Source organism: Hoplias malabaricus, chromosome 18 (assembly GCF_029633855.1).
Source record: "Hoplias malabaricus isolate fHopMal1 chromosome 18, fHopMal1.hap1, whole genome shotgun sequence".
NCBI lineage: Eukaryota > Metazoa > Chordata > Actinopteri > Characiformes > Erythrinidae > Hoplias > Hoplias malabaricus.
In genome coordinates this window covers 35045188-35055187 of record NC_089817.1, presented here as the reverse complement: position 1 = coordinate 35055187, position 10000 = coordinate 35045188, and the positions used below count along the sequence as shown (strand labels likewise).

Below are 10000 nucleotides of genomic sequence, written 5' to 3'. Positions count from 1 at the left end.
GCGACTGTATCTTTTAAGGTGGAGAGGTGTGTGTGAGTAAGAAGCGACTGTATTTTTTAATGTGGAGCATTGTGTGTGAGTAAGACGCAACTGTGTCCTTTAAGGTGGAGCGGTGTGTGTGTGTATAGATGTGTGTGTAGATGTGTCTGTGTCTGTGTGTGTGTGTGTGTGTGTGTGTGTGTGTGTGTGTGTGTGTACCTCCTCCAGGCGCTGCAGCATGGTGTGTGTGTTAGTGAGAGCGGTGTGTTTGTTGCGCAGAGCTATGGTCAGTGTGTCACAGTGATGCCGAAGCTCATTGCAGCGCTGCACGATGAGGGCAAGAGCGTAGTGGTGACTTGCTGCCAACTGGTGACCGTGAAGAATAATGATCTGAGCATGACCCATCTCCTCCTGTTCACACACACACACACACAGAGGACAATGACATGATTAATCATTTAAACAAGTTCCCTCAGCTCTGAATGTGGTGTTTGGGCATGAATCTGTGGTGTTTGAGCATGTATCTGTGGTGCTTCGGTGAGTTTCTTTGGGGTTTTGGGTATGTTTCTGTGGTGTTTTGGGTATGTTTCTGTGGTGTTTTGGGTATGTTTTTGTAGTGTTTGGACATGTATGTGTGGTGTTTTGGGTATGTTTCTGTGGTGTTTGGACATGAAACTGTTGTGTTTGTGTGTGTATTGGTGTTGTTTGGGTGTGTTTCCGTGGTGTTTTGGTGTGATTCTGTGGTGTTTGGGTGCTATTCTGTGGTGTTTGTGTATGTTTCTGTGGTGTTTGGGCATGGATCTGTTGTGTTTGTGTGTGTATTGGTGTTGTTTGGGTGTTATTCTGTGGTGTTTGGGTGTGATTCTGTGGTGTTGTGGCATGTATCTGTGGTGTTTGGGTGTTATTCTGTGGTGTTTGGGTGTGATACTGTGGTGTTTGGGCATGAATCTGTGGTGTTTGGGTGTGTATTTGTGATATTTGAGTTTTTTTCTGTGGTGTCTGGGCATATATCTGTTGTGTTTGTGTGTGTTTCTGTGGTGTTTGGACATGTATCTGTGGTGTTTGGGCATACATCTGTGGTGTTTGGGTGTGTTTCTGTGGTGTTTTGGGCATGTTTCTGTAGTGTTTGGACATGTATGTGTGGTGTTTTGGGTATGTTTCTGTGGTGTTTGGACATGACACTGTTGTGTTTGTGTGTGTATTGGTGTTGTTTGGGTGTGATTCTGTGGTGTTTATGTGTGATTCTGTGGTGTTTGGACATGTATCTGTGGTGTTTGGGTGTTATTCTGTGGTGTTTGTGTGTGTTTCTGTGGTGTTTGGACATGTATCTGTAGTGTTTGGGCATGGATCTGTTGTGTTTGTGTGTGTATTGGTGTTGTTTGGGTGTGTTTCTGTGGTGTTTGGGTGTGATTCTGTGGTGTTGTGGCATGTATCTGTGGTGTTTGGGTGTTATTCTGTGGTGTTTGGGTGTGATACTGTGGTGTTTAGGCATGAATCTGTTGTGTTTGGTTGTGTTCCTGTGGTGTTTGGTTGTGTTCCTGTAGTGTTTGGGTGTGTTTCTGTGGTGTTTGGGCATGTATCTGTGGTGTTTGGGTGTGATTCTGTGGTGTTTGGGTGTGTTTCTGTGGTTTTTGGGCATGTATCTGTGGTGTTTGGGTGTGATTCTGTGGTGTTTGTGTGTGTTTCTAAAGAAGAAGTGCCCCCTGTAGGCCATGTGTTGTACCTCAGCCATGGCGTCCAGGTCCTCCAGGTCCTTCAGGAGCTGCTCCGTCTGTGCCGCTGTGACGCCTGAGTCAGGAATGGCCTTCTCCCTGGAGCTCAGCTTCTCCAGGAGAGCCTCCATCTGCAGCACACACACACACTGCTGCCTCAGACACTGACTCCACACACAGAGACACGGGTTGTAAATTACATCTCCCCCCTGGTGGTACCTCATGGAAGCTCAGCTCATATCGAAGCAGTTGAAGATACTGCTGCAGCTTCAGGTGATGCTTCTCGAAAAATCCGTCAAATGCCGCCTCCATCTCCCTCAACTGAGCCAGGAGCCTGCAGAACCACAGCAGAACCACAGTCAGCACCTACACCCGCACCAACAACACCCACAACTACACCCACACTCCCTCCAGGTCCCTCACCTGAGTCAGGAGCCTGCAGAACCACCATCAGCACCTACACCCACACCAACAACACCCACACCCACAACTACAACTGCAACTACACCCACAACTACAGCCACATCAACAACACTCACACCCACAACTACACCTGCACCAACAACACCCACACCCACAACTACATCTGCAACTACACCCACACCAACAACACCCACAACTACACCCGCAACTACACCCAAGGAAACAACACCCGCAACTACACCTGCAAATACACTCACACCAAGAACACCCACACCCACAACTACACACGCAACTACACCCACACCAACAACACCCACACCCAGAACTAAACCCACAATTACACCCACACCAACTACACCCACACTCTCTCCATCTCCCTCAGCTAAGCCAGGAGCCTTTAGAACCACCATCAGCACCTACACCTACACCCACACCCACAATTACACACACAACTACACCCACACCCGCAACTACACCCACACTCACAACAACACCAATGCAAACAACACCCACAACAGCACCCACAACAATAACACCCACACCCACAACTACACCCACACCATCAACACCCACAACTACACCTGCACCAACAACACACATTCCCACAACTACACCCACACCAACAACACCCACAACTACACCTGCACAAACAACACACACACCCGCAAAAACACCCACAACTACACCCACACCCACACCCACAACTACACCTGCAATTACACCTACACCAACAACACCCACAACTAGACCCACACTTCTTCTATCTCCCTCAGGTGAGCCAGGAGCCTTCAGAACCACCATCAGCATCTACATCCACACTCACAACAACACCCACACCAACAACACCCACAAGAGCACCCACAACTACACCCACACCAACAACACCCACACTCGCAACTACACCCACAAACTACACCTGCACCAACAACACACACGACTACACCCACACTCTCTCTGTCTCCCTCAGCTGAGCCAGGAGCCTTTAGAACCATCATCAGCACCTACACCCACACCCACAAGAGCACACACACACACACACACACATCTACACCTATTTGATGTTCCTGTCTGTCCTGTTACTGTGTTGTTGTTGTACCTCTGTACAGTGTCTCTGTCCTGGTTGATGTCTCTGTCCTCTGCTGCTGCTCCCTCTGCAGCTCGAGCCCCTTCCAGATTGGACAGAATCTGCCGTCCCTCCTTTATCACGGAGCGGATGTCATCCTGCCATGATTACACACAGCAGTTATTCACCCCTTCACTCCTCACACTCTCACACACTGCAGTTATTCACCCCTTCACTCCTCACACTCTCACACACTGCAGTTATTCACCCCTTCACTCCTCACACTCTCACACTGTTACACACAGCACTGAGGACGTTTTGAACCGGGGGGTGGGTGAACACGACAGTGATTAATGAGTTCAGTTCTATTTATAATAAGGCATTAAATATGCATTAATTAATCTAAATCAAGGCTCAGAGGAATTGTAATGTAATCAATTCGTGTTGGATCTGTGTCTGTACCTTCATCTGTCGGTACCGGTCCGTGTGCGACCGGAGCAGATATTCGATGGCATTCGCTTCGTCCGGCAGCTCAGTCTCAGCCAACTCCGTCCCAAACGCCTGCAGCAACTGAGCCACCTCCTTCACTGTCACTGCAAAGCTCTCGATCGCCTGCAGGGGGCACCACACAGCATTACTGCAGAACTCTCAACCGCCTGCAGGGGGCAGCACACAGCATTACTGCAGAACTCTCAACCGCCTGCAGGGGGCAGCACACAGCATTACTGCAGAACTCTCGACTGCCTGCAGGGGGCAGCACACAACATTACTGCATCACTGCAGAACACTCGACTGCCAGCAGGGGGCAGCACACAACATTACTGCATCACTGCAGAACTCTTGACTGCCAGCAGGGGGCACCACACAGCATTAATGCATCACTGCAGAACTCTTGACTGCCAGCAGGGGGCACCACACAGCATTAATGCATCACTGCAGAACTCTTGACTGCCAGCAGGGGGCACCACACAGCTTTACTGCATCACTGCAGAATTGGTGTGTGCTGCCTCCTGCAGGTGAGGAAGTGTCCTGCAGTGATACTGTAATATTTTGTGCTGCCCCCTGTAGGTGAAGTCTGTTCAGAAGTCTCACCGTTCGGAGGACGATCCAGTCACTCGGGCAGCACTCCAAGGTTCCACCGAACTCAGAACGCAGCTGGTTCTCATCAATGTAGCGCAGAAGGTCCGTCACAGAGCTAAGCATGATCACCTGGAAACACACACACATGACAGAACATTAAAAACACCACCACCTTCACCAGACTTCGTTTCACTGTTATTGCCTGTGCACTCAGAGGGGTGCTCTTAAGGTGGTATGGAATTGGAGGACTTGTTTTAAGGTGGTATCGAGGGGTGGTCAGGGGTTGTGTGTGGTAGAACTTACTGGCATTTTCAGAGTGAAGTCTTCTTGGCTGAAGCGGAAGCCCAGGTCGGTGCCTGTGGTCTGGACATGACTCCTGGGCCTCAGAACCAGAACCAGATGCAGATTCCCGGGAAAAGATGTCTAAGGAACAGGACACAAAGGACACAAAGACGTCTAAGGAACAGGACTCACAGGACACAAAAAATACAGAACCAGAACAAGAACCAGATCCTGATCCAGGGCCTGAACAGTATTCAGATCCAGAACTCCAGGGACAGATTATTACAGCGTCTGAATAAACCTAGGGGGCGCCATAGAGTGCCTGAGTGACATGTCTCAGCCTTGCTTTTTTCACACATGACCAAGCAGCCAATCAGAACACAGCTTCTTAATAAGTTTCAGGCATCTGACTGAATCTGAACTGATCGTGAAAGTTCAGAAGTCCTCCTGCAGAAAGGATTCCTGAAGAGGAGCCATGTTGGAGCTCAGGAATACTGTAGGAAACAGACAATTTAACCCCGCCCACTCATAGTCTCCACCCACTCACTGTCTCCACCCACTCTGTCTCTAGCACAACACACACACACACACACACACACAAATATATATATATATATATATATATATATATATATATATATATATATATATATATATATATATAAATTTATACAAACACAAACAGAAATCTGGGTCACTCTCACACATCACAGTTACAGAGATATCATCTGCTGAGAAACATCCATCACTCCAGAGAACACAGTTCCACTGTTCCACACACCAGAGGAACCCCAGCAGTCCAGAGAACATAGTTCCACTGTTCCACACACCAGAGGAACCCCATCACTCCAGAGAACACAGTTCCACTGTTCCACACACCAGAGGAACTCCATCACTCCAGAGAACACAGTTCCACTGTTCCACACACCAGAGGAACCCCATCACTCCAGAGAACACAGTTCCACTGTTCCACACACCAGAGGAACTCCATCACTCCAGAGAACACAGTTCCACTGTTCCACACACCAGAGGAACTCCATCACTCCGGAGAACACAGTTCCACTGTTCCACACACCAGAGGAACCCCATCACTCCGGAGAACACAGTTCCACTGTTCCACACACCAGAGGAACCCCATCACTCCAGAGAACACAGTTCCACTGTTCCACACACCAGAGGAACCCCATCACTCCAGAGAACACAGTTCCACTGTTCCACACACCAGAGGAACCCCATCACTCCAGAGAACACAGTTCCACTGTTCCACACACCAGAGGAACTCCATCACTCCAGAGAACACAGTTCCACTGTTCCACACACCAGAGGAACCCCATCACTCCGGAGAACACAGTTCCACTGTTCCACACACCAGAGGAACCCCATCGCTCCAGAGAACACAGTTCCACTGTTCCACACACCAGAGGAACCCCATCCCTCCAGAGAACACAGTTCCACTGTTCCACACACCAGAGGAACCCCATCACTCCAGAGAACACAGTTCCACTGTTCCACACACCAGAGGAACCCCATCGCTCCAGAGAACACAGTTCCACTGTTCCACACACCAGAGCCAGGTGTGAGTGATGTGTTATTGATTGTGAAGCTACTTCACTTTTCAGCCGTCTGTCAACACTACACACATCAATAACATTACACACACACATGCCTACACACACACACGCACACACACACACACATACAATCACCGTGACTCAACCACAACTCCACCTCAACTCCACATTGACTCTACCATGACTCCACCTAAATTCCAGCTCAGGGATTTACAGTGGTGAGGTGTCAGTCTGAGTCTGTTACAGTGGCCTGTCTGGGGTTTGTTACAGTGGTCAGGGGTCAGTCAGGAGTCTGTTATGGTGGTCAGTTAGGTCTCTGTTACGGTGGTGAGTGGTCAGTCAGGAGTCTGTTACGACAATGAGGGGTCAGTCAGGAGTCTGTTACGGTGGTGAGGGGTCAGTCAGGAGTCTGTTATGGTGGTCAGTTAGGTCCCTGTTACGGTGGTGAGTGGTCAGTCAGGAGTCTGTTACGACAATGAGGGGTCAGTCAGGAGTCTGTTACGGTGGTGAGGGGTCAGTCAGGAGTCTGTTATGGTGGTCAGTTAGGTCCCTGTTACGGTGGTGAGTGGTCAGTCAGGAGCCTGCTACAGTGGTAAATGGTCAGTCAGGTGTCTGTTACGACAATGAGGGGTCAGTCAGGAGTCTGTTACGGTGGTGAGGGGTCAGTCAGGAGTCTGTTATGGTGGTCAGTTAGGTCCCTGTTACGGTGGTGAGTGGTCAGTCAGGAGTCTGTTACGACAATGAGGGGTCAGTCAGGAGTCTGTTATGGTGGTCAGTTAGGTCCCTGTTACGGTGGTGAGTGGTCAGTCAGGAGTCTGTTACGACAATGAGGGGTCAGTCAGGAGTCTGTTACGGTGGTGAGGGGTCAGTCAGGAGTCTGTTACGACAATGAGGGGTCAGTCAGGAGTCTGTTACGGTGGTGAGGGGTCAGTCAGGAGTCTGTTATGGTGGTCAGTTAGGTCCCTGTTACGGTGGTGAGTGGTCAGTCAGGAGTCTGCTACAGTGGTAAATGGTCAGTCAGGTGTCTGTTACGACAATGAGGGGTCAGTCAGGAGTCTGTTACGGTGGTGAGGGGTCAGTCAGGAGTCTGTTATGGTGGTCAGTTAGGTCTCTGTTACGGTGGTGAGTGGTCAGTCAGGAGTCTGCTACAGTGGTAAATGGTCAGTCAGGTGTCTGTTACGACAATGAGGGGTCAGTCAGGAGTCTGTTACGGTGGTGAGTGGTCAGTCAAGAGTCTGCTACAGTGGTGAGTGGTCAGTCAAGAGTCTGCTACAGTGGTAAATGGTCAGTCAGGTGTCTGTTACGACAATGAGGGGTCAGTCAGGAGTCTGTTACGGTGGTGAGTGGTCAGTCAGGAGTCTGTTACGGTGGTGAGTGGTCAGTCAAGAGTCTGCTACAGTGGTAAATGGTCAGTCAGGTGTCTGTTACGACAATGAGGGGTCAGTCAGGAGTCTGTTACGGTGGTTAGGGGTCAGTCAGGTGTCTGTTACGACGGTGAGGGGTCAGTCAGGTGTCTGTTACAGTGGTCAGTCAGGTGTCTGTTACGACGGTGAGGGGTCAGTCAGGAGTCTGTTACAGTGGTCAATCAGGAGTCTGTTACAGTGGTCAGTCAGGAGTCTGTTACGGTGGTGAGGGGTCAGTCAGGAGTCTGTTACGGTGGTGAGTGGTCAGTCAAGAGTCTGCTACAGTGGTTAATGGTCAGTCAGGTGTCTGTTACGGTGGTTAGGGGTCAGTCAGGAGTCTGTTACGGTGGTGAGGGGTCAGTCAGGAGTCTGTTACAGTGGTCAGTCAGGTGTCTGTTACGACGGTGAGGGGTCAGTCAGGTGTCTGTTACAGTGGTCAGTCAGGTGTCTGTTACGACGGTGAGGGGTCAGTCAGGAGTCTGTTACAGTGGTCAGTCAGGTGTCTGTTACAGTGGTCAGTCAGGTGTCTGTTACGACGGTGAGGGGTCAGTCAGGAGTCTGTTACAGTGGTCAATCAGGAGTCTGTTACAGTGGTCAGTCAGGAGTCTGTTACGGTGGTGAGGGGTCAGTCAGGAGTCTGTTACGGTGGTCAGGGTTCAGTCAAGAGTCTGTTACAGTAGCCAGTGGTCAGTCAGGAGTCTGTTACGGTGGTGACTGGTCAGTCAGGAGTCTGTTACAGTGGTGAGGGGTCAGTCAGGTGTCTGTTACGACGGTGAGGGGTCAGTCAGGAGTTTGTTACAGTGGTGAGGGGTCAGTCAGGAGTCTGTTACAGTGGTCAGTCAGGTGTCTGTTACGACGGTGAGGGGTCAGTCAGGAGTCTGTTACGGTGGTGAGGGGTCAGTCAGGAGTCTGTTACAGTGGTCAATCAGGAGTCTGTTACAGTGGTCAGTCAGGTGTCTGTTACGACGGTGAGGGGTCAGTCAGGAGTCTGTTACGGTGGTGAGGGGTCAGTCAGTAGTCTGTTATGGTGGCGTGGTGTCAGTCAGGTGTCTGTTATGGTGGTGAGGGGTCAGTCAGGTGTCTGTTACGGTCGTGAGGGGTCAGTCAGGTGTCTGTTACTGTGGTGAGGGTTCAGTCAGGAGTCTGTTACGGTGGTGAGGGGTCAGTCAGGAGTCTGTTATGGTGGTCAGGGGTCAGTCAGGTGTCTGTTACGGTGGTGAGTGGTCAGTCAGGTGTCTGTTATTGTGGTCAATGGTCAGTCAGGTGTTTGTTACAGTGGTGAGTGGTCAGTCAGGAGTCTGTTATGATGGTGAGTGGTCAGTCAGGTGTCTGTTATGGTGGCGTGGTGTCAGTCAGGTGTCTGTTATGGTGCTGAGGGGTCAGTCAGGTGTCTGTTACGGTGGTGATGTGTCAGTCAGGTGTCTGTTACTGTGGTGAGGGGTCAGTCAGGAGTCTGTTACGGTGGTCAGGGGTCAGTCAGGTGTCTGTTACGGTGGTGAGTGGTCAGTCAGGTATCTGTTATTGTGGTCAATGGTCAGTCAGGTGTTTGTTACAGTGGTGAGTGGTCAGTCAGGAGTCTGTTATGGTGGCATGGTGTCAGTCAGGTGTCTGTTACGGTGGTGAGGGGTCAGTCAGGTGTCTGTTACTGTGGCCATGGGTCAATCAGGAGACTGTTACGGTGGTCAGGGGTCAGTCAGGTGTCTGTTACAGTGGTGAGGGGTCAGTCAGGTGTTTGTTACGGTGGTGAGTGGTCAGTCAGGAGTCTGTTATGATGGTGAGTGGTCAGTCAGGTGTCTGTTATGGTGGCATGGTGTCAGTCAGGAGTCTGTTACGGTGGTGAGGGGTCAGTCAGGTGTCTGTTACTGTGGCCATGGGTCAGTCAGGAGTCTGTTACGGTGGTCAGTGGTCAGTCAGGTGTCTGTTACGGTGGTCAGGGGTCAGTCAGGTGTCTGTTATGGTGGTGAGTTGTTAGTCAGGTGTCTGTTACAGTGGTCAGGAGTCAGTCAGGAGTCTGTAAAGGTGGTGAGGGGTCAGTCACGTGTCTGTTACAGTGGTCAGGTGTCAGTCAGGTGTCTGTTATGGTGGTCAGGGGTCAGTCAGGTGTCTGTTACGGTGGTGAGTGGTTAGTCAGGTGTCTGTTATTGTGGTCAATGGTCAGTCAGGTGACTGTTACAGTGGTGTGTGATCAGTCAGGAGTCTGTTACGGTGGTCAAGGTTCAGTCAGGAGTCTGTTACGGTGGTCAGGGGTCAGTCAGGAGTCTGTTACGATGGTGAGTGGTCAGTCAGGAGTCTGCTACGGTGGAAGTACACCTTTGATAATTACAGTGATGAATGACCACAGCTGGACTGACCACGGCAAACACCTCCACTGCACACAATGCAGTGGTGAAACAATGCAAATACATCTGGTTCTGTATCTGATCTAGAACCCTGTGTGTAGGTTCTGTAGAAGAATGCAGTTCTTACCGTAGTTCTCCTGAATCGGGG

At 50.4% G+C, this 10000-nt stretch overlaps 1 protein-coding gene across 1 annotated transcript in view; it reads right to left on the bottom strand.

The window, feature by feature from the left end:
- LOC136674497 (proto-oncogene DBL) overlaps positions 1-10000 on the bottom strand; it is a 37071-nt gene that overhangs the window by 26976 nt on the left and 95 nt on the right. Inside the window, exons 1-8 of the mRNA XM_066650500.1 lie at positions 9980-10000; positions 4561-4680; positions 4270-4386; positions 3640-3789; positions 3211-3335; positions 1911-2025; positions 1703-1822; positions 199-390 (exon numbers count right to left, since the gene is read on the bottom strand). The exon at positions 9980-10000 is cut by the window's right edge and continues 95 nt beyond it. Coding sequence (XP_066506597.1) covers positions 199-390; positions 1703-1822; positions 1911-2025; positions 3211-3335; positions 3640-3789; positions 4270-4386; positions 4561-4680; positions 9980-10000 — 960 coding nt within the window. The remainder of the gene's footprint in view (positions 1-198; positions 391-1702; positions 1823-1910; positions 2026-3210; positions 3336-3639; positions 3790-4269; positions 4387-4560; positions 4681-9979) is intronic.